The following is a 25,322-nucleotide window of genomic DNA, read 5'->3' on the forward strand; positions in this document are numbered from 1 at the left end:
CTTTATGCATTTTATGACCTTTCAATTTATGAATACTGAATTTGCAGATGTTGTTCAGCTGAGGGGTGGTGTGGCAGGAATAAAGCCCTAGGTAAATAAAAGAATCACTGCCCAAAGCTAGAGTTGTGAGGGTTAATTAATCTCAAGTGCATTTAACCAATATTTAGGAAGAAAGCTAATGGGGGATTGAAAAAGGAAGGGAGGGAAGGGAATGAAGGAGTTAGGGATATAGTGAATACTTTTAAAAGTCAATTGATTTACTTCATAAAGGGTAAATTTTCTTTTCACAAGAAACCATCTTGTGCCAAAAAAGGCGGGGAGGTTGTTCAGCAGAAGTGGGTTAATCTGAGCTCCCTCTGAGCTCCCTCCTGCCGGCTGCAGTCACAGTGCATGATACAGTAATGAAGGCGGCATAGGCACATATTTCATCTGAACTTCCTCTGTGGTCCTTTTTATATTGAAGTCTCTCACTGTTTCAGGGCTGTGGCTGTGCTTGGAAAAGGTGGAAAACTTTTCCCTTGGTGGAGAAAAAGAAGCCCGCATCAGACTCAATGGAACGAATGAATGAAGTTATTCCCTTGGCCCACCATCCCCATCCAATTTCATACCAAATATTCATAGAAACGTCTTTCCTCAGTTCCGTGCCTGGAATTTTACTCTCGAGTGGTGTTGCCTAGAATCGGATGCACAGCTTTCAAAAGTCAGCAGGCAACAGACGTGGCTTTGGAGCCACCGTGGTTGGCTTTTGCAAGAGTCCATGAGCCTTATGCTGCTGCTATGTGGTAGCTTCTCCAGGGAGCAGAATGCGTGAAATAAACTGTTGCTTTAAAAATCATGAAGAATTAATAAAGTGGAAACCTAGGGTTATTTGTTGGCAATTGAGAAGCAAGTGCCCTCCTTAAATACTAGTTGCTTAAGATTCTGAGCGAGGATGAATGAACCCTCGGGGCACCTGACTTGGACCAGCGTGTAAATCTCTTTAGTCTTTCGGGAAGTGGTGGTAAATTAATACAAATTTAGGAGGGAGGAGAAAGAAGGGAGTAAAACCAAGATGCTCACGCGGGAGCTATCTTCCCAGACCTTTGGAAACTCTCGCTTTTACTGCCGGGGGACCCTGGAGGTTATAGCTGAGAGAACCCAGCGGCGCTAGGACCTGGTTGGCGTCTGGCTGGGGCCGCTGTCGGGCGGGCAGAGGGAGGAGGGAGAGGAGGAGGGGGCAGAGTATGTGGGAAAGGAGGGGTGTTAAGGGGGGGGGGAGTCATTTATGCAGAGCGGGCGCTGCTGCCATTGCCGCTCACTCTCCCCGCGCGCTGTTTGGAGCTGGAGGAAGCGCGGGGAGCAAGCTAGCAAGCGCTCGGAGCCCGGGCCAGCAGAGGGGGCACCCGGCCGCTGCCTGCACCGCCGCCGCCTCCGCTGCGCACGGGGCCCTGGGAGGAGTGAGGACCAGTGGAAGAGTCCGGAGCCGAGCTCGGCAAGATCCAACTGCAGGAGGGCGCCCGCCCGCTCAGCCGCCTTCTGCGCTCGAGCAGAAGAGCCCCCGGCTGTTCGCCCTGTGAGCCAGAGGGCTGGGAGCAGGTCCCTGCAGCCCAAGGGATGGTCTAGGAGCCGGCTTGAGGCTCACTTGCTCTGCTCCTAGCTGGGACTCACCACCTACTGCCGATCTCCTAGAGCTGCGAGCCGCGGCGGCTGGGGGCTGCGCGTCGGGGAGGCACAGGCCGGAGAAGTTAGTTGTGCGCGCGCCGCTCAGTGCGCAGAGCGAGAGAACGAGGGAGGCAGCGGAGCACCGGGGCCATGGGCTGGGGGAGCCGCTGCTGCTGCCCAGGACGGCTGGACCTGCTGTGCGTGCTGGCACTGCTTGGGTGCTGCCTGCTCCCCGTCTGCCGGACGCGCGTCTACACCAACCACTGGGCAGTCAAAATCACCGGCGGCTTCCCAGAGGCCAACCGCATCGCCAGCAAGTACGGCTTCATCAACATAGGACAGGTAACGACAGAGTGGCCCGCCCTCGGCCCAGAAGCTGCCCTGGGAACGGGGTTCCCTTCGACATCACGCTTCTTGTCCCCTTCTCGTCAGCCCTCCTTCCCTCTTTTTCAGATGTGCTCTTGCAGCTGTTGCCCTAACTCTTGAGCGATGCTCTTTCTCCCCTCTGTTTCTCTTACACACATATACACACTCACTCCCCCAAAGTTGCTGGGGTTTGCGTTTTGTTTACTTGTTTCTTGCAAGCTATGAGGGACAGGTAGGGTCTCTGGAAAAATCATGAATGCATTCTTCTGTGGTGGTTTCAGACCCAGCTGGACCTTTTGACATGGAAAGTCGGGGAGCACTAATAGCCTGAGCTTTTTTTTTTTTTTTTTTTTTTTTGCGGGGGTGGGGGGGGTAGATAGGAGGTAAGTACGGCCGTGGTGCCGGCCCCTTCTGGTTTCTGAGAGCTGGAGTTAGAGGGAGGCAGACGAGGGAAAGCCTTTCCTGTTCTGACCTGAATTTAGCCTAGAAAGAAGTTTCCTCTTTTGGGGCAGGAGAGATGCTGGGCGCTGGAGGCGCAGGAGGCGCTGGAGGCTCCGGGACTGGAACTGGAAGGAAGGAGAGAGGCGGAGGGAGGGAGGGAAAGGGGGCCGGACCCGGCGTGAGCGCAGGTTTTGGTGGAGCCCTCCCGGCTTCTTGGCCTCTCTCGTGGGATCTGCGTGTGGGCTCCGGGAGACGGGAGGTGGAAAACGTCCCAGACCCGCTGACTGGGTCTGCTCTGGGAAAACGGCGACTCTTCTCCCAGAGGGATGTGCGGAACCCCGAGGTGGCGCGGGGCGAGAGTTGGGCGGGCAGAGAGTCACAGATATGTTTGTGGGGTACCTCTCGAGGGCTTTCTGTAGAGCTGCCTCGCTGGGGGACAGAGAATTCAATGGTGTTATGAGGATGATTGTTAGCGCAACAGATTAGGAGGTACCTCCGGGCTAAATGATCTTGGCTTTCTCTCTTTCCTACAAGAAATGGGGTGGAGAAGGCTGTGTAAGCGGTCCCAGAAAGTGCCCCTGTCCCCAAATACTCACACCCCCACTCACTTCCCCGGGACCAGCCGGAGGAAGATGCCCTACCCAGGTCCTGTGGAGACTCGGCTGGGGGTGGGAGGTGAGGGTGGTGGGGGCACCCTCTCAGCAGATGCGCTTCTGGGACTGCTGGGTACGCACATGCCCTGCATGCCCTGCATGCCCTGCCTGGGTGAAGCGAGGGGAAGGGCTAGCTGAGGCTGGCTGCCGAAGCAAGACAGCACAGGCGATTTCTGATGTCATTGAGCTCCACGTCCTGGACTGCGAGCCATGCAGCCTAGGGACTCCACAGCTAGAGAGGAGCGAGGTGGCAGAGCTGCTGTAGCAGCATTTAGGAAGAACTAGGGAGTGCTGGGGGTTTGGAAGAGCAGGAGCAGGAAGTCTTACACTTTGCTGGTCCAGAAGGAAGATGATGTTCCAGAGCAGGGCAAGGGACAGTCTGTACCATCTACCTCACCCTCAGCCCAGACTCACACCTGGGAAGCCAGCCAGACTTTGTTGCGTGAGTGCCTGTCATCTTTAGAAGAGTTCATTTCAAATGGCTTGTTAGGATCCTGCTGGTAGAAAACACTGAGCCTGTTCCAAGTATTTTTTACGTGAGCTTAGAATCTCATGCTGCGTGTGACTCAGGTGTAACTGGGAAGGTTAACATTGAAAGTAGTCATGCTGATCTTTCCAGAGATGCGTCTCTTGGGTTTAGCCAATGTTGAGCATCTCCCATATACCAGGCATATTGAGAAGGATAAGTTCTCGAACATACACTGCTTTCATAATCTAAAAATGACTTGTTTTGGTGAATATTACTTCACATACAGCAAACAGGAAGCAAGACTGGAGAAGCTGACATGCACAGGGTCATCCAGCTATGATTCAGACCTAGCTCTCTCTGGTCCAGGCCTAATCCTACATGACTCCTGCCTTTTGGAGACTCCCTCCATCCTATGGGGCGGGGGGTGGAAGAAAGCAAAATCCCTGTTTCCCTGAATTCTCACCTAGTGGCTCAGTAGCCTGGATGCAAATATCTAGTCTTTAATTCAAACAGACCTGGACTTCTTGAATCTTAAGAAGCTTCATGACTTGCAAGGACCCAGAGACCTATATCTGAATGAATTCATTACATAGACTTAGATATTGTAGAACATGGCAAAGTGAGAGAGGAGCTTTTGTCACCGAACGTGCTTTTGAACAAGCAATATTGCAGTGTCCTGCAGCCTTGCCTGACTTTTTATAAAGTCTTCTACCATGGCTTTTCATTTAAAAAGTAATACTAAGAAAATTTACATGCAAAGAGCGCCCACCACTATTTATGGTGGGTTTTTTTTTTTTTACAAGGCCAATGAGGAAATTTAGAGCTTACAGAAGTTACTAAGGACCCCTTGAACTGAAGCCATAAGCAGTGTAAAAAGATCAGCTATTCTTACAGTGTAAAGGAAAGCATTTCCTTTGCAGATCAAAGGAGAGTAACCCTATGCTAAGTCTTTGGGGTGGTAAATTGAGTTCACACCTGCAATATCATTGCACTGTAAGGGCCAAACGTATTTCTTATCCATTCTTAACTGCTCTGACCTTTTAACACTTTAGACCTCCTTTTGTTATTCTTTCTTTCCATCAATAAACCAGCTGTGGTTCAGTTGAGGGCAGTAACTAATTTGCAAACGCCCCTGGAATGTTGTCCTGTTTTTTCCCATTTGGGCTTGGGGTTCCCCCTCATGTGTCACAAATTGGAACTGAGACCTGTTGTTGTTTCTGAAGCCCTGGTAGTATTTTTGATATCTTCGATGTAATATTTTAAAAAGGTGAATAAGGCAGTGGATTTTCACCACAGTATGGGTGTAGTTTTTGAGTATCAGAATTTCAGAATAATGTTTTGTGTAGCATCTTAGCATTTACAAGCCACCAGAGATAAAGTGCCTGGGCTGGAGATTTCTACAGAACAGAATGGGCGTGCCTCTTGTGTGCATGAAAGATAGGATGTGCAGAGTGACACACGGGCAAGCGAGCAGGCAGACGGGCAAACAGAATGTGCTTGACTTCCTGGAAGGAACAATAAGGAGGGGCTTTTCCCCCCTTTGGTTATAGAGATGCATTATGTTTGGCTAGGTTTTCACATGTTTATGTTTTGTCACTGGTTATGCATTGGCATTCTGAAATGACACTGTAATTATTAGTAGTAGTTGTCCTGTCAGCATATATCGTATTTTGCTTAGTATTAGTGGCAGCTGTAGTATGCCCTGTCTTCCTTCCCCTTTAAGCCTTGACTCCTAGCCCCCTCAGTATCTGTCTAGTATGGGCAGCACCTGCTGGGCCAGCTGAGGGTAGGTGTGCCAGCCTGCTGGCTTGCCCCGGCATGGAAAAGAGGGCTTAGTCCTCCCTCACTAATCGTGTGCTCTGACCCTTTCAACTAACAATGTAGTGAGTAGAGAATAGAAATGACATGAAGGAATTATACCTGGCATAATGTTAATTGTGAACCTTTGAACTAAATCTGCAATCTAGGAGGGATTAATTTCTGGTGATTTGAACCCAAGGAAGAAAGTCCCCTGTGAAGGTTGCTTGCAATGTTGCGGTAGCTGTATTTATCCTTCTGCCAATTGCTTATACTCCTTGATTCCATGCTGAGGTTGCCAGCAGCAGAAGCCCCTCCACCAACTGTGTAACTTATCTTAAGCAAGATTCTAGAAGGATCAAGCCAGATTCAAGCAATAGTGGGGAAATATTTCACCTGGAGTTCCCACTGAAAGCATAGACTTGGAAACTCCATTGATGCCACTTGCAAGGTCGTTGAAAGCAGTGAAGTCATTGAACTTAATGGAGCTCCTGTTCCTTCATCTGTAAAATGGTAAATCTCTGGATAACAGAGTGAGTTAACTATGCATTGCTCAGCACATAGTTGGTTGTGCAGTGAAAGTTGTGTTGACTCTGAATCTGAAATAAGCGGGACTCAAACTTTATTTAGATAGGGAGAAAGAGGGACGTTTTTAAAAAATGGGAGTTGCAAAATGTGAAGATCAGGAGAATAAATTTTTGGTGGTGGCTGAGTTAAAAGCTAAACCAGAGCTTTGTGGACAGGGAAAATGGTTTTCGATTTCAACTGACGACTTAAACTAGTTTTCTGTTGGATTCTAAATACTTCCAGCAGGTTTCCTATGGCAGTGCCGTCCTCTCTGGCGGGTCCTCATTGCAGCCTGTTAAATATTATAGGACAAACTTGTTGGAGATGGAAGAAAGCGAAGAAACTATTGAAAGACTGATTATTTTATAAAGCATCCTACCTTGGTACACTATGTTAGATTATGTGTGAATTTATATTTTGTTGAATTCTCAATGTAGTTTCTATGAGGAAAGTTAGAAGCAGCATTTTCCAAATCAGTGGGAAGAAATACTTTAGCAGGAAGATCCTGAAGTCTCCCACTCTGCCGGTTAATTTTGACCTGTGGGTGATGTGGGATGGTTGAGAGGCCCATAAACAGGGGAGAGTGAGTTCTGGGTGTATGTGGTTGGCACTGGAAATAGGGGACGTGACTAGTCTGACAGGTTGTGCAGGAGTGGGCTATCCTCCCCAAGTGGAATCTGTAGGCATTTTGTAACCAGAAAAGTAAGTTGATGTGGGAGCCCTAGGTTGATCCCTGTGTCATACATCTGGCCTTGCACGGGGCTCTTCACACCCAAGAACCCCAGCCCCAACCTCCGCTGGCCATCCTCACATGCATAGTTCTCGAGAGCAGGGGGACCTTTCATGAGAAAAAGCAGTTCAGAGCGCTTGGCCTAATGATGGCAGATCTATTGCATTAACCTCATAGACTAGGAATGGCTTGTATGTGGCCATTGGGATTTTGGGGGTCTGTTTGAAATGAACACTGCATTTTTGTGAGCCCCAAGGCAGCTGCATTTGCCTTATTGCTATCTTTCATGAGCTTATATCCAGAGGTCCTAACCTTAAAGGTCAGCCAGAGAAGCAGGGTAGTGTGCTGGGAAAATGTCCAGGGATGTCTGACTCTTTGGTTAAGGGAGGGAGTCCTGACCCAGAAACATCCCCTGGGCAGGGAGGGGTATTTGTGTTGTCGGTTCAAGTTATGTGAAGTAGTGTCTGGGTTTACCCAAAGCCGAAGATTCTCCAGGCCTTGCTCTGCCTTGAGACTTCATCACTTGGCCAATTCAGGTTGGATTCATTGACGAAGAAGCTGACCTTGGCTTCCAGGATGGTAAAAATGAATGCTTGTGGACATTCATGCATGCTAGATATGCATGCAAGATATGAATATATGTGTGTGCACATATAGATGTATATCTGCTAATTATTATTTTTATCAAAGTTAAATTTGCACATACTTCAGAGTGAAATCATTCATGCAACTTTCTCGCTAGTTTCAACAGATTGTATCTCTACATCTGAGGACACCAGGAAGGAACAATCTATGCCCATAAACTCCACAGCTTGGGCTAATTGTAGGAGGAAAATAAGACCAGAAAGAAAACAAGACTAGCAGTCAGAAGGTTTGAGTGAAACTTCAGGGTTTGCCTTTTATTAATCAGCCTGACTCTCGGTGCCTCATTGTTCAAACAGGAGGCCTTAAGTCCTGCTCCGTATACCTCACAGGATTGCTGTGAGAACAAGTGTCCTCATTATGAACATGAACATATAAATAAAATCCGACTTAGGAAACATCATCTGATCAAGAAAGGACCCAAGGAGAGGCCAAGGCTGCGCAGAAGAAAGTTAGGGTATGCTGCGGTTCTTGCAACAACTTGTAGTTTTCCGGATTCCGTGACTGCCCCTGGGGAACCAGGGGGTGCCTCAAGGGGAACAGTTGGTGTCACTCCAGATTCTCCCCCGTGAGAGGATAGTCTGAGCCCCGGAGAAGGTTTAGGGCTGGGACAACTGGGTAGAAAACCAACCAGCTAAGGTTCCCCATCGTCTGGCTGGACTGCTTAGGTTTCTAAAGAGATTTACAATATGGTCACTGCAAGATTTTTAATTTAAGGAATCAAAGCACAGCCTTTTAGGTTTGACTCAAATGTGAGTAGGCATAGGAGAGTCGTGGGAACTGAAACTAAAAGATAGACTGGCCCATGAGGAGTACAGATGGGGCCCCTTTAGGTGCAACTGTTGTAAGCCCAGCTCGTACTGCTTACACCAAACTGAGAGACAAGCAGACGAGGAAACGGGATCTGTTGGTTTAAACAGATCCATGTGCCTTTATGTGCATTTCTGAAAACTGAAGCTGAACCTTTCTGCAGCCACACCTTACCCGATCTGTACTTTCTTTGTGGCAGACCTCTCCTGACCAGCATTAATGAGGGCAGCATTATTATTTTTTTCTGCAGAAATATTCATGAGTTTGATTATGGGGATGTTGTCCTTGAGCCAGATGGAAGCACGTGGAATACACTCTAGTATGTGCCCCATTGCACTTTTCTCACCTGAAGAATCCTGAATTCTGAAACACATCTAGATACAAGGGTTTCAGAAAAGTGACGTTCACCTGTCCAGTGGAAGCCAGAGGTAGTGCTGCTGTCAGGTACTTCTCTGTTTCCCTGTCCCAGCTTCCTTCTCGGACAGAGCCTTTCCCCCAGCAGTAAAGCTCGTATGATTCTTAGAACCTCTCTCACCAGCATTGAAATTAACCCCTGAAAAAGATTCCATATTGTCTTGATTGGGTCATATCTCTACTCCTGGGCCAGTCACTTTGCCCATGGGTGTGGCAGTATGTAGGTAAGTTAGCTTGGGTCACATGTCTATCCTTAAAGTGGGGGAGATGTTGACCTTTGATGGGCAGCCTGCCAACTGGGGTAGGACCTTTCCCCCAAAGAAAAAGGGCATGCCGAGACTAGAGTAAGGGAAAGCAGATGCAGGACAAGAATAAAACCCACTACAGATCAGATTATACAAGGCCTTAAATGCCTAGAGTAGGGAGTTACAAAATAATTATATAAGCTAAAGAATTATATGAAAGGTCCCTGAGAAGGAGGCAACAACCTATTGATTCACCAAACCTGGGAGCCCACCTTGTATAGTATATAAGACATTCTCTGCTCTCAAGGAGCCAGAACATTTTCCCCCATAACTATTGTTCAGCAAGACAAATACTAATGGGGTTACAGGCAGTAAAGTCTGTTCAGTCAGGCCTGGGGGGAGTCCACTGGTAGCAGTGTGCATAATGAGCTAGAGGAGGTGGAGAGGCTATTGTGTCAGTGGATTATTGGTAATGGGCAGAGAAGCTGTGAAAATGGAGATGAAATAGATTTGGAAGCTCTTGCAGGGATGGATTCAATCTGGCTTGGTCACTAAATGGAAGTGGAAGGTGGAGGGGCAGGTGAATGACTGCAGAGTTTATGCAGCCCTGGGACCAGGAGAATGATGGACTCATTTGAAGAATTAGAACAGTCTGTGGGAGCATCAGGTCAGCCCTAATGTGGTTGAGATGGAAGGCCACGCAGATGGAAATGTCCATTAGACAGGAGAGAATTTAGGACAGGAAAGACATAAAGACTGGCATACTCATCCTCTGGGTCATTGAAGCCGTGGAAGTGTGTAGGATTGCTAAGAGATGGAGCAGGAAGGGAGAGGAGGGCTGGGAATGGGGCCTAAAACGTCCACACCTAGAGGGCAGGGGATGAAGGGAGCAGATGAGGGGAACAGAGAGGCCCTGAAGATAGAGTCAGACAGCGGCAGGAAGAGCGGAAGGCCCTTTAGAGGGTGTGCAGTAGCGAGAAGTGCTGTAGAATCCAGAGATGAGAACTGAAACATGGCTGAAAGATTTGGTGAAGAGGAGGTCAGCAGAGATCCGAGTGCCAAAGCATGATTGAATAGAGAGCCGGAGTTGGGGCTGAAGGAAAGTACAGGAAGCAAGTACGAAAGTTTTCATTGTACATCTGCCCACCTACCCATGTTTTCTTCCTTCATCTCTTTCTCACGAGTATACTGGGGTAGTTAAGATCGCTGGTCTGGAGCCAGTGGGTTTGACTCTTCTTAATACTGCTAATTCCTAGTTGGGGACCCTAGGCAAGTGTTGTAAGCCCCCTGTGTCTCAGTTTCTTCACGTGTTAAAAAAGATTGAATCGTATTTCCCTGATGGAATTGTTGTGAGGATAAGTTCAAAGTAGTTAAAATAGTACCTGGCAGCCCTGGCTGGTGTGGCTCAGTGGATTGAGTGCCAGCCTGCGAACCAAAGGGTCACCTGTTCAATTCCCAGTCAGGGCACATGCCTGGGTGGTAGGCCAAGTCCCCAGTAGGGGGCACGCAAAAGGCAACCACACATTGATGTTTCTCTCCCTCCCATAAAGAAAATCTTTAATTAAAAATACAATAAAATAAAATAGTACCTGGCACATACTATATACTCAATAAGTGTCCATTATTATATCTTGTTTTTTTTTAACCAAGTGATAATCAGTTTTTATATACTGTTTTCACTTAACATTATATTGTGAGCCTTTTTCCAGTGTTAGACAAATTTTAATGGCTGCATAATTGAGAGCACCATTCTGTGTTATAATTAGTGTGGCCATATATCACATTTTATCCCAGACAGACCAGATTTATGCCTGCGGTAAATCAGTTCACCTCCATTAAGTATTTGTTGCATCCCCTTTGACTTTCAAACATGTTGAACTTGGAAGATGTGTTTGGTCACTCTCCCTGTATGCACATTTATGTGTGTGACCACATGTCTCTCCTTCTATTACTTGGTGAGCTCTTAAGTGCAGGGTGGTGCCCTGTTCCTGTTTGTATCCCCAGCATGTAGCACAGTGGGTGGTGTAGGAGAAGCACAGTGGGCACTTGGGATAGGAAGCTTAAAAGGCTCCTGTAGAGAGGAATGAGTTTGGAAAGGAGAGAGAGATTGATGTCTTGAGACTAAGAGGAATGATGTAGAGATTCAGAGGAGTTCAAGTTGGGGAGGGAAGAGAAGAGCGTGTGTGTGGACTGACCTGGATCTCATCTGTCACTGCAGAGGGAAAAGCCACCTGCAGAGACAGCAGGGACCTGGGTGAAATTGATGTCTGGGTGTTCAGTGTTTTGGAACCTTTTAGGGAATTCTAATAAGAATCAATGGTCAGTGCCCAAGAACTGCCAAATAGAATGAGGTTATTTGCTGCTTATACTTAGTTATTGCTGAGTAAGTAGTGGTTAAATAAATGAGTGAAAAAAAATCTGTATTATTTTGTGCTTTTGTTCCTCCTGCTCAGTAATTTGAGATTACAGAGGATAAAACAAGGAGTTAGAATTTGCCAGGGTGAGAGAGAAGGCAGAAAAAGCCGGGAAAGCTGGGGATAGGAGTGGCGGGGAAGAATGGTCCTTGAGTACAGGGGGTACCACCTTGAAGTGCTTGACCACAGTGTCAGGCTTTAAGGAGGGTGATGGGGTCAAAACAGGAGTGGTGGACCAAGGGAGTAAGGCGAGTGTAAGGGCTGTGAGTTCAAAATAAAATGGAAGGCCAGTTTGGTAAGAGCAGTAGACATGGAAAGGTGGGAGCCATCCCAGAGATCTGTTCCTTCCTTCCTCCCTCCCTCCCTCCCTCCCTCCCTCCCTCCCTCCCTTCCTTCCTTCCTTCCTTCCTTCCTTCCTTCCTTCCTTCCTTCCTTCCTTCTCTCTCTCTCTCTACCCCACCCCTCCAGGTTAGAGCCATTCTATATGATGATAAGGTAAGGGCCAAAGTGAGGATGTGCTGGAGGACAGACTAGGTGGAGAACAAGTGAAGGCCAGCAGGTTAGATGGAGTAAACACACTGTAAGGCTGGGAGAATGAAAGGGTTTTCCATTTGGATACAACGCAGATTCCAGGTAATTTGTGCGGGCATACATGCTCAGCAGATAAATATGAAGTTTGCTCCATACTTCAATTCTTCTTGGATAAATGCAGGTATTATCTCTGCTTTACACATCTGTGTGCTGTTATTTGCACTGCAGGGCCTGTATCAACTTAAGGGATAAAGGCAGACACATGGGTGATTGCTTTTAACTCCCAAATGGGCCTTCCCATATTTGATTTGAGAACTGAAGATTGCACTGGGCACTGAATATAGAGAAGAATATAAACAGAGAATGTGAAACCAGAAATAATATTTAAGGATGATTTAAAATGGTATATGCCATGTCACATTTTATGTTTACCTCCACCGTAAGTTGTCCTGTAGGCTACTTTCCATTATAATACTTAAACCTATAATTCATTCAGGTCATGTATTCTGCCCTTTATACACATTATTTTATATAGTAAAATGAACAAATTCTGAACATGTCTTTTAGGTTATTTGTCTAATCTTTACTGCCTTATAGGAATAGAGATATATTTTAAAATATGTTTTAAAAGTACTTATAGATTTCTCTCTAATATTTTAGATTGCTCTGAATAAGAGATTAATTTTGTTTGCATTTATATGTCAATCTGATTGTTAATTTAGGGTTAGTATCACAAAGGAAGCATTCAGTTTCTAGTTTAATCTTCTGTCATTATCTAAGAGGTTATCTGTGTCTTGGGATAATTATGTTGTGGATACCATGCCAGCACTGAAACCAGTTAACTTTTATTAAAAGCACACACACACACACACCATATATATATATTTGTACTAAGCACTTAAGATCCGATATTTTTGTAATAAGTACTCAAGGTCTGGTATTTTTCTGCTCAGCGAAGCTCTTCCAGCTGTAAAAATAGACCAGTTCTCTCCGTATCGCTGTTCCCAGGGCTCATACCTTGTTTGCACTCATTGAAGTTTCTCAACCAAAATAAAGGGGGGCAGTGCTCTCGTGTGAGTGCAGCGCAGGGAGGGGGGCAGTCCCAGGGCCTTTGATCTTATAAGCAGATATCGATAACTGTAAATTTAGAAGTTTACTGCTTCCTTATCCTGGACCTATTCTAGTTGAATTTAACTCATATGTTTTTTTTTTTTCTGCGTGTGTGGAGGACCTCATTCATCAATTTCAGAGTTTTTCAAGAGAAAACTAAATTGTAGGCCACTTACAATTTATTACAGCCTAGCTTCCAGCAAAACCTTTCTCTCCCTCTCTCCACATTGCCCCCTCTCTTTTGTAACTCTGGGGCAGCTTTCAATTTGGTTAGTGCCTGTGAGCCAGTTTACCAAATGCTGCATTCTTTGACTCGTCATTGGGTGATGTCATTGCTTCTGGGCCAGTTGGATAATGCTAAGCAGTTTTAAAAAATCCTAAAGCTGAAAAGAGGTGCTTCAAACTCCCTTCTAGGTCCCACCCAGTCACTAATTTGCCACATACTTAGGAGCTGGTCACAGGTTTTCTCTGTCTTACAGGACTAGTCTTATTCTTGTTTCATTCAGAAAATAATTATTGAAGGACACCATCAAGAAAGTGAAAAGACAACCCATGGAATGGGAGAAAATATTTTAAAATCTTGTCTGGGCTGAGAGACTTGTATCGTGGATATATCAAGAACCCCTAAAGTCAATAATAAAACGACAGCCCAATTAAAGATGGGCACAAAGGATCTAAGTAAACATTTCTGTAAGGAGGGTATACAGATGGCAGATAAACACATGAAAAGGTGCTCAGCATCATTAGTCACCAGGGAAATGCAAATCAGGACCGCAATGAGATTCTGGTTCACACTCACTGGACTTGCTATAATCAAAACGACAGACAATGGCAGTATTGGCAAGGGCACAGTGAAACTGGGACCCACCTGCCCTGCTGCTGGGACCGTAAAGTGGTACAGCCACTCTGGAAAACAGTCTGGTTAAACAGGATCACCATGTAGTCCAGCAGTCCTGCTCCTATGTGTATACCCGAGAGAAAGGAAAACATTTGTTTGCACTAAAACTTGCAGACGGAAGTTCATGGCAGCATTATTTGTAAGAGCCAAAAAGTGGAAACAATTCAAATGTCTAGCAAGTGATGGATGAATGAACAAAATATAGAATATCCATAGAATAGAATATTATTGAGCAGTAAAGGTGAATGAACTGACACGTGCTACAGTGTGGACGGACTTTGAAAACACTGTGCTAAGTGAAAGGAGCCAGTCACAAAAGGCCATATATAGTATGAGTCTGTTTGTACGCAATGTCCAGAATGGGCAAATCTGTAGAGGCAGGAAATAATAGATTAGTGGTCACCTGGGGCTGAAAGAGTTGAAGGAATTGGAAGTCACTGCTAATGAGCATGCACTTTCCTTTTGGGGTGATGAAAATATCCAAAAATTGATTGTGGTGATTTTTGTACAACTCTGTGACTATGCTAAGAACATTTGAGCCCTGGCCACATGGCTCACTTGGTTGGAGTGTTGTGTCATACACTGAAAGGTGGCCAGTTTGGTTCCTGGTCAGGGCATGTGCCTGGTTTGTGGGTTTGATTCCTGGTTGGGGCACATACTGGAGGCACCAACTGATGTTTCTCTTTCTCATGCTCTCTCTTCCTTCCTCTCTCTCTAAAATTAATGGAAATGTCCTTGGGTGAGACTTAAAAAAAAAGCATTTGAGTAGTATACTTTAAATAGGTGAAAGGTATGATATGTGAATTATATCTCAATAAAGCTATTAGAAATGATTATGGAGTTCCTATTGTTTAACAGCCTTTCTAAATAGGTACAATACTGTAACTTTTGTCTTTAATAATCTATGTGCTCATATAGAGCTTATGTTATCATGCGAGGAGTCAAGTTATAAACTGGTAATAGAATGAATGAAATCATTGCAAATTTTCAGTGTTGTTGGAAAGCAAAATACATTAGTTGAATAAAAAGTGACTGAGGGCCCTGAGTGGTGTGGCTCAGCAGGCTGGGCATCCTCCTGCAAAGCAAAAGGTTGCCGTTGGATTCCTGGTCAGGGCACAAGCCTGGGTCCCCAGTTGGGAGCATACACAAGGCTACCAATGGATGTGTCTCTCACACACCCATGTTTCTCTCCTTCTCTTTCTCCCTCCCTTCTCTTCTCTCTAAAACTAAATAAATAAAATGTTAAACAATGAAACAGTGACTGAGGGTGGGAGAACTCCTTTAGGTAGGCTGGTCAGGGAGGCTCACTGAGGAGGACTGAGCATAGCCCCACATGTTACAAGGGAGCCCACCACCTGGGGGTGGGGCAGGGTGGGCCCAGGCAGAGCAGACAGCCAGTACCGGGGCCCCAGAGGAACAGAAAACGCTGGTATAATGTGGAATCTAGTTAACATGAAAGAAGTGGTTGAGCTTCAAGTTGGAGACGACCATCGTAGAGTTCCATTTTGTGGGTGCCCTCTCCCTTTGAGAAGCCATCGGTAGCCCCTGTCTGCCTTTGGCTTTTAAACAGATTCCTTCTCTGAGTTTTAAAGGCATCTGACGACTCGTCCTGAAGTACTTTTTCCATCGTCTCCCCGGCTGTCCATGTCAAAGCCAGACTGGACTTCCCATTGGTATTGTGCTCAGTGCTTTCCTGTTCCTGTGCCAGTCTTTCCACCTGGAATATTCACCTGACCCCTTGCTCTTCTGGCAGTTCTATCTCTTCTTGAAGACCTATCTCAATGTCATCTCTTTCCCTTGTTCTGGAAGTGTGGGTGTAGGTAAAATACAGGTATAGTTAGCCCACATTGTCTAGGGAATTTAGTAAAAATGTTTCCCTCTTTTGTGGGACTTAACTATTTTGTAGCACGTAGATGACATCTTGTTCTGGATAATTAATAATTAAATATTGGTTGAATCCTAAAGTATTTTACAGCATTTGGTGTATACAAAATGAAAAATAAACCTGAACATTGGAAAAGAATTACCAAATATTCTGCCCAGTCAATAAGGAAGGCGAACAGTTCCTAGTATATTCTATTAAGGTGTGTGTGATGAAAAGCAGTATAATCTAGGAATGGCAAATCATTTGCGTGTGGATTCTAAAGTCCAGGGCTTCCTAGGAAATAGCCCTTATCTTTAAGTGTTTCAGACCTTGGCATGATCAGCAGGGTCAGTCTCCTGGCTTTGACTTCCACGAGAGTTCTCAGGGTCAGAGTCAGGGTAGACAGTGTGACATTGTCCACCCTGAGTGCCAAGTTCCAGATTGTCCTAGAGACAGGGATGCTTAGGGAATCCCAAAGAGCCTATGGCTGTGATCTTCTCCCTGGGGGTGTCAGGCAAAGTCTTGTGTCTGTGGGAGCAGTGAGAAGAACAGCTTAGAGAGTCCCCCAGTGAAGGAACTGGTCAGTAAAAAGCAGTTTCAGTTCACAGTCAAATTTTACCGTTTGTGTGGAATTAGTGGGAGCAGAAACATAAGCAGATTTGGTACATATGAAAGGTTCTAACATGTTCTGTAATGTCAGCAGTAGAATCTTGTGATGGTCAGAGGCTCCTCCTGGCAGTGCCTACTCAGATTTTGGAGAGCCAAACACCCAAGTTAAAGCTGCCTTCGAGGAAGGATTGCAGGCTCCCAGGACACACGGACATAAATTAAACCTTGCAGCTTAGTCTGTAAGGGGCAGCTTCTAAAATATCTTTGGAGATAGGAAATAAACACAGGGAAAATAGAACAACTGTCCCCTTAATTATAAAAAAGGAATGCTCTCTTGATTGGGTGATGTGGCCAGAAGCTAGTCTCTCAGCAGAGATGGGGCTCCCCATCTGACCTGTTCACTTTTTATCAGATCTAAGTCTCAAATGACCAGCCCTTCAGCCTCGGGCAGATAGAGGGAAAGGTGAGTTATAGTTTCTGGGTCAGATGAAGGGGAGATGGGAAAGCTGAGAGTTCTCATGATGCATACACATGGCCAGAGAGAACTATTCACTCCTCTCAATTATGATGGGTCTACAGTAGCCAAGCCCTTTGTTACTTCTCTTTGGGGACTATTGCACTAGGCCGACTCATTCCCCATTGCCTTCCCCATGAAAGCTTATCACATAAGACATTAATTTTCTTAGAACCCACTTTGTTCTAAAAGGCTCCTTCTTTCTCTTCTTTTTCTTCCTTCTTCCCCATCACTCCCCTTCCTCTCCCACTATCTCACCTTCCACCTTCTCTATTCCAAACATCACTGAACCTAAACATTTTACCATGCTCTGCACACGGACTGCCATGCCCTGCTTTCGTGACCACACCCACATAGTCCTCACTGCCCAGACAGCCTCCTGTCCAGCTCTCACTCATTCTGCAGAGCCCTTCTCAGGTGTCATTTTCTTAAATGAAACTGCCTGTGGCTAGAACCTCCTTTGTTTAGACTCTCATGGAACTTTGTGTGCTTCTTTTTGTTGGCATTTGTCATTTTCAATTTGTATTCTCTCTATATTTTATCTCCTCTGCTGGATAGTAACCTCCTTAAAGTAAGGAGTTCTGTCTGGTTCATGGTTGTTTCACCTATGGTGAAACCTAGAAGAGTGCCCTGCAGTTAAAAAGCCCTCAGAAAAATGTTCTTCAATGGATAAATGACAGTGCATAAAGATAGGCAGGGTGTAAATGGAGACCAAAGCAGCCATTAGTACTATTCACTGAATAATTCTGGTTCTCCACCTAGCCATGTGATAGGATTTGTTTTGGGTGTTAAGGGTGGCCCAGTAAGTTTTCTGGTGGCCTGTGAAATGTGAGCAGAAGTGACACATGTCCCTTCTGTAACCATCAGTGGACGACTTGCTGTGATTTGCAGAGCTCCAGGTGGTGGATGCTCCGTTAGCCTGGGTCCCAGCAGGGTATGGTAAGCAGCGCTCACCGTCCGTCCGGGTGCAGTGGACCTGTGACATGAACTAGAAACAAGCCTTTGTTGTCTAAGTCCCTGAGATTCTTGGGTTCATTTGTTCCCACTCTGGAACCTTGCCTGTATCGACAAATACAATAGTGTAGTATTCTTTCTCCTTAGCCTCGCACACATCATAAACAGAGAGATGTGATGGGAGAGGGGAAAAGGTTTCTGTGATAGTCTGAATGAGAACCCTGCAACTTAACAGGAAGAACTCAGTGATCTCTTGTATACTTTTGTTCATTATGCGAGTGATAATTACGTGTATTTCAAAATATCAAAAGCCAGATAATAGGTATTTGCAAATGTGCATAGGCGGTTCTGTAGCTTAAAGATTTACATTTCCTAAAAACAAAAACAGAAACAAAAAACAAACTGACAACCAAACCCTGAGGATCCCAGAGCTTAATTGCACTGAGTTGCTTCTCTTTCGCCTCACCAGCTCTGCAGATAAGACTTGTTCCCTGAGTTCAGATACACCTGCTCATGCCTGGTAAGCCTTTCGAGAATTGAGGCTCATTCTGTGTCCCAAGAAGACAGAAACTTAGTGTATTGCAGTTCGTCTTTTATTTTTTCCCCATCACAGGAAAATAACATGTTAACCCTGTACCTTGAGTCATTGTTTAATAGACGACTTGCTTTCTGCTTGCTAGTGGCACTGGCTTGTGTCTTCTCTGAGGCCACGCTGTGCTTTCAGGATGACGACACCCACTGCCGCAGAACCCACTTAAACCTGCCACCCCGTAACTGGATGTTGTACCTTCGTTGTTAGAGAACTGGCTTCACAACATGTGGGTATCTGTGCACTTGTGATTTATGTGATGTGGACACAGCAGGGAACATCTGAGATTCAAAATGCTATGGCCGGAATTTCCAACTGTTGAAATGAATCCAAAGCAGCAGATGTTTCTTCTTTGGCAGGACAGAATTGAAGCAACATGCAGTGATTTGGTTCGCCGATTTGCGAGCTGTTAAAAATTGGAATAACTCAAAATGAGAAGAGTAAGTGCTGCATAATGTGAAAAATATTCTAAAGGTCACATGGTTGTCTTAGACGAGCAAAGCGCCATGAAACTAGACCTATTTTGAATAAATTTGAAATGCTGCACGTGAACATGTGGATTTTTTCTTCTTGCTAAAATATTCTGTTACCAAAATAGTCAAAAATCTTCTTCAATTCACCCTAACTCTGAAAGACAAAGGTTTATCATGAACCCAGAAAGTGCTTCTGCCACCTTCTTGTCTCTGGGCTGCAGAGGGCATCTCTGGCCTTTATTTCTTTCCCTCGTGGGGGTTCCTTTTGCCATCCTTCTGTCCTTCAACATCCAGAAGATGATTTTTCTGAAGGTTTTTTCTGAATGTTCAGCATTCAGAAAAAGCATCTCATAAAACAGAGAAGTTTTTAGAATGTCTGCACTATGCTGAGTGCTCTACCAAGCCCTGGAGATGCAGTAGGGTGCAAAATTCCTGCCTTCCGGGAACTTACATGCTCACAAGAGGAGTGTGCCAGTGTGCTCCACAGACAGTCACCCAGAGCTCAGTGGCTTAACAAAATAATAATAATTATTGTTTTTTGTTGAATTTATTGACATTGGTTAATGAAATTATGTAGGTTCTAGGTATACAGTTTTATAATACATCATCTGTATATTGTGTTGTGTGTTTATCACCCCAAGTCGAGTCTCATTCCATCACCATTTATCTTGCTTTTACACTCTTCTTCTTTCCCCCGAAGCAATAATTGTATTGCTATGAGACTGCAGGTTAACTTGCAGGTTCTTCAGCCGACTGATGGGTCAGCCAGGGCCTGGTTGGTCTGGGGCGGCTTCACTCATGCTGCTGGTGGTTGGTGCTCACTGCTTGCTTGGATTATGAGGGTAACTGGTCATCGTCCAGCAGGCTAGCTGGGGCTTCTTCCCATAGTGACAGGAAGGTATGCCAGCAGCCAGAGAAAGAGAGGAATCCTCAGTTTTCAATCCTCCATTTTCTGCTTATGTCCTATTTACCAACATTCCATAAGTCAAAACAAGTCATATGACAGCCCAGCTTCACGAGGTTGAGACATGTCTCTCACCCATTAGCAGATGCAAAGAATTTGTGGCCATATTTTGCAGTCTACTGCAGTGAGACTATTAATAAACAATTTAATAGAAAACAAAAGTATGTCAGTTGGTGGTAAGTGCTATGTATAGAAAGTAGAGAAAAGGGAGAAAAAGTGCAGAGAAGAGGGAATGTCTGGCAAAACATGTTGTTTCACTTGTAAACTGGTTGACTAGGGAAGTTTACATGAGTAAAGACCTGAAGAAGTTGAGGTAAAGAAATGAGGCATGCAGAAATCTGGAACAAGTGCATTCTAGTAGAGAGAACAGTCAGTACAAAGGCCCTGGACAGAAGAGGGCCTGCTGTGTTAAAGGGATAAAAAGATCAGTGATGCTAAGTGAGCAAGTCGGTTAGCAAATGGGCCAGAGAGGTAATGTGGGTGGGTTGGAGGGGTGAGTTGGTCCTGTAGGTTGGTCATTGTTAAGTTTTAGTGTGCATTTGAGTCACTTGGGGATCTTGTTAAAATGTAAGATTCTGATGTAGTGGGGCTGGAATGGGACCAGAGGTTCTGCAGTTCTCACAAGGTCTCAGGCAATACTGATGCTGCTGGTCTTGGGACCAGACTTAGAGGACCAACACTATAGGTCTTTGCAGGTCGTGCACTTAAAACTTGGGGTTTTCTCTAAGGGAACAGAAAGGCCTTTTAGACAGTTTTGCATAGATATGTTACCTGTTCTCTACTATGTGAAAGTGAAGGTGATTGTTTAGAATGTTTAAATACACACACATAGTGTGAGGGGTTGGAGATATCATGCAGTCTAATGTGGAAAGGAACGTTGTCTGAATTTAGCGTGCCGAAACCTCAGTCATCTGAATGTTCTTTCCTCCACAGAGCTATTTCCTTTGCTCCATTGGTGAATGAGAAAGAGACCTACCTTTGGATGTCCCTACTCTACTCCCATACCAGATCCATTACAGAACAAACCAGCTCTGTCTCCTTGCTGTCACCTAGATCCTGATTGCTGGAGCTGTTCTTATTGGCCTTTTCTTTCCCTGGTCCTTGGCTGCCTTGACTCAAGGGCTTCCAGTCCTGGCTACACATTCCTGTTACCTGGGACCCTTTAAGGATACCTTGAGCGATGCAGGGTGATTGGCGCTGAGTGGAGTCTGGGTGTCAGCCGTCTTCAGTAAGCAGCCAGGGTTGAGAGAGGCCACTGTGCTGGTTCTTCCTCAGCGCCTGATCTGCTGGCTGGCTGTTCCCCCAGACTCAGAGCTTCTCTTCCCCTGAGGAATCCACTTCCCTTCACTCTGCTGTCAGCCTGCTCCCTTTTCATTACCATCAAAGCATGGGAATCAGTACCTTCTTTTCAGCCTTATTTGCGTTTTGATGATTTCAGCCTCAGCAGTCAGATTTTGCTTATTATAGTCTATTTGCATTTGGGGTAGGGGTATTCTTTATGTAGCTACAAATATTTGAGCGTCTTGGGCTGCGCTGATGTTTCATGTCACCTATTTGTGCTTTTTGTATAACTGATACTGAAGGCCCTGTCCACACAACAAATCTTTAAAGGGAACTCCAGGATATGGCCCACAGGATGGGACACCAGGAATACAGGCCAGAAGATCATTTGGCTCCAGATTCCAAAATGGCAAAATATCCTCTGATGAGCTTATAGATACAGTTTTATGCCCTGGCTGGATGGAAATGTAGTGTCTATTTAAAACCTTTTATACAGTGTCTTATTACTACACTTCACTACTTGTATAGTAAGCATGGTGCATTCTGAAACTATCTGGTAAATAGCATAGTTATATTTTGGTATTACGTGTAGACATTTAAATAGCTATGCTATGTGTGTTTGGCATTTCTTTATTTTAGAGAACACCAGTCACTGCAAAATACAGAAATGGCCTGGGTTCTGTGTCCACCTTGAGAGGTCCTTCTGAAACCCTGTGTGGTTCCTTAGGACCGTGTTTCTTGCTTTGAATCCAACCTATGTGTGTATAGGTCTTCTCTGAAGGTCCTGTTTGTTCTTTAATGACTTTTGTTCTCTAATCAGTGCAGGAAGTAAAGAAAAATGAACGGCAGTGCAAAATGTTATCTGTAATTGTGTCAGATGCACTTGTATCATCATGTTCCAGGAATGACAAGTTAATGTATAATTTACTTGTAGCAGATATAAACTAATTATTAACTCAATCAGATGAGTTTACTTGAGTGTTATCATAAAGGGCTTTGTGATGGGAGAATAGGACGAAGTTCCATAAAACTTACTGCTGTGGCCATCTTGCTGGATGCAGCTTTCCTTTGAGACGCTGCCTTTTGCCCCCCCCCCCCCATCATCACGCTGGATTTGGTTTTTCTTTATTGTTACAAAGAGAGTGTGTGTGGGGGAGGTGGGGTGGGGGCATGGGTATGTTTTAATTAATGGTAATTTATTTGTCTTGGAAGAAATACCATTTCCAACAAATAGTCCATGACTTTTGAAGTGCCTAATAATGTCTCCTAAACTGTAAATGGCCCTCAGGTAGTTAGGCACATTGGGTTTCAGAGTTTGCAGCGAGGGTGTCACCTAGTCCCCTCATTATAAAGATGAAGAAACTGAGGCCCAGAACGTGGAGGTGTGGATAAAGTACCACCCTGGTACTTGGCAAACCTGAGTTCTAGTGCCTTCAAGCTCTTATTATAAAAGAGACTCCTGAGAGTTACTTTATCAGTGATGTAAAGGAGGTTTTTCTAGTCATCTTGATCATTCATAAGATGTGTGTATATTTCTTCACTACTTCTTGCTCATAATTTTTGTATTTATCAGGGCCTGTGTGCCTTTAGGAGACAGTGCAGTTTGTGGGGAAAGTTGGGTCAAGGGACTTTGTATGTATAGGTATGGGGCGTATGAATAAATAACTTGATTTTGGAGGTAATCTGTTTTTGCCTTGTTCTGTGAAAGTCTGACTTTTATACCCCTTAAAAAGTACCTTGATAAGAAATGCTAGGTTTTGATACAGCAAAAGGTCAGTTCTACCATGGTAGCTGCTTAGTAATAAAGTGAATGGTGGATCTAATGGTGGGAGCATGAACATCTTGGTAGGTCCCTGGGGACTGGAAAACTCTTTCCTATGGAAAGTCAGAGGCTCATATAGGGGCAGGTGACCACAGTAATTACGTCTGCAGGTAGAATTATGGCCATGTATCAAGGGGGTGCCTTTACCTATGACTGTAAGCTAAACTCTGCTTTCCTTGGCCAATCTAGTTGCTCAGCTATGAGAGGAAGGCTTAGTTGTTGTATTCATCACACTGAGCATGTAAGTTCCATTCATAGGCCTGTGAAAGGTTTGTACAGTAACTAACAGAATAGAAACATATCAGTGTATTTACTTAGTGCAGAAACTCTGAGAATTCAAATTAACGTGATGCATTGGAGATGGGAGTAAATGCCATGGCTTCCCAAACAGTTCCCCACCTCGGGTCTTTATCTCCTTAGTTTATTGGGCTTTTAAACTTATTTCACAATTTGGCTACAGAATGTTGGCATGTTTGAACTAGGAGGGAGGAAAACTTGCAAAGCTCTGTTCTTTCACTAAATTGCCTTCATCTATTTGAGGAGTACCAGTGTAGCAATCAGCCATATCCAGTGTTTGGAACATTAAAATAATTCCTGCATTAATTTGCAGTCCTGTGGAAGCCTCCCAGAGAAGCTTAAAATGTATTAAATTCACTTACTTTTTCTTCGTTTATTCAGATATGAGGTATCTGTCCAGATAAGGCTCTGACTTCAGTTAATGCAAAAATCTGTAAACGTTGCAATGATTCTTTTGGTAAAACACTATGTTGGGTTTATATTTTATGTCAACGGTGAGTACTTAGGAATGATAGAAGAGAGGTGCTTAAACTCAGTCTGCTGTGTCAAGAATGTTTTCTTAAACATCACTTCTGACTTTCTATTTTATGGTTACAAACACTTACTTGGTGGGCATAATGGTTATTTAAACTCTTTTTGGATTTATTTGACGTATATTTAAGACTATGCAAGTTGCTGAGATAAAGGTCAATAGACTTTTTTATATTAAGAGAAGAATTAAAAGCTTGTCACTTTAGTTACACTCAGGTATTGAGATAAAGATATTGATACAAAGATATTAATCCTAAAGCTAATCAGATTGGAGTTGAAACTTTAATAAACACTGAAAATATGACCCAAGCACAAATTATGATGTTCTTTAGCTTATTTAGGCTTGGTATAGAGTAGTGAAAAGTAGCGCTGAGTGTGGTGCTAGAAAAATCTCGTTTCTATCACTTGCTCATAGTGTAAAGTTGGCTAAGTTGTTGAATTTGGCTGGAACTGTTTTATTATTTGGAAAAGCAGGATAGTAATTCTTACTTCACAGTATTTGTTCATTTATTTGCTCATTCATTCTATTTGGTGGGCTACTGTTACATGCCAGGCACTGCTGGGCGCAAGCAACATAGCCAGAGTTTAAGTTAGTAAGGAGCTGAACGGCTTGACCAGATAGCGAGTAACTGGGGAAGGTCATTGAGCAGGGAGGTCAGAGAATGCTTTTTCTGACAAAGTAATGTTTGAATGAAGATCTAAAAAACTAGAATGAATTAGGCAATGGGAGACTGAGAAAAGGGAATTCCAGGCAGATGGGAAAGCAGGGACAGAGGTCCAGAAACTGGAAAGGAGGCTAGTGGGGTTGGAGCGCAGTGAGTGAGGGGAAGACACCAGGGGTGATGTCAGAAAGGTAAACAGAAGCCAGGTGTGGTACTCCTTGTGGACCAATGAAGACATTTTTGATTTATTATACAAAAGTAACAAGAAGTAATTGATTAGTTTCATAATTTCAGGGGTATGAAATTATCTTAATTACTGATATAAAACAATGTATGGAAAAACATTTTAAGGATGGAAAGAGCATGTTATGTGAACAATTAATTTTGCTGTCACATAGAATGAAACAAGACAAAAACCTGTGGCCTGATGAGTTATTGTTTATTCTGTGTAGGAGGCTGTAAAATTCTTAAAGTGGACAGTCACAAATGGTGCTAAAACACGCACATAATCCATGCATCATTTTTACTTGTTTTGGAAGGGGCAGCAGCTCTACGTAGGTTGTATTTTGCTTGAGCAAATGTTCAAATGTTGTTCCCAGTGAACATGCATCTCCTGAAGAAATGGAGGCCACCTGGGAAGGAGCACCGGATTACACGTCTGTTCCCAGGTGGCTGAAGGAGCTGGTAGTGCATTTGTGCAGCAGTATGAATTTACACTCTTTGGAGACCATGGATGGATGGTGTCGGTAAAGCAGGGCTGTAAGAGAAGCCATTGAGGATTTAATGCAGATAAAGCTCTGTTTTATAATTTGAGCCTATCTGCTGATATAACTATGACTTTGGGGACTACATTATTTATTTTCCCTGTGCTTTGATGAATTGCCATTCAGATAGATAAGAATAACATTTTTCTACTAGACATCTCTTGAGATATCAAAACATTTTACTTGAAAAGAGGAAGAAAAACATGTTCTGATCTTTACTGCTTGAGATGTTTATTGAAAACTCACAAATCATATTGATCCTTCTACCTA

At 44.4% G+C, this 25,322-nt stretch overlaps 1 protein-coding gene across 1 annotated transcript in view; it reads left to right on the forward strand.

Moving 5' to 3' along the window:
* Positions 1-1,263: 1,263 nt before the first annotated feature.
* Positions 1,264-25,322, forward strand: part of PCSK5 (proprotein convertase subtilisin/kexin type 5) — a 420,656-nt gene continuing 396,597 nt past the window's right edge. The window contains 1 exon segment of the mRNA XM_036021750.1: positions 1,264-1,983. Within this exon segment, the coding sequence (XP_035877643.1) occupies positions 1,792-1,983 (192 nt within the window). The 5' untranslated portion in view covers positions 1,264-1,791.

This window comes from Phyllostomus discolor, chromosome 3 (assembly GCF_004126475.2).
Source record: "Phyllostomus discolor isolate MPI-MPIP mPhyDis1 chromosome 3, mPhyDis1.pri.v3, whole genome shotgun sequence".
In the NCBI taxonomy this organism is placed as follows: Eukaryota; Metazoa; Chordata; class Mammalia; order Chiroptera; family Phyllostomidae; genus Phyllostomus; species Phyllostomus discolor.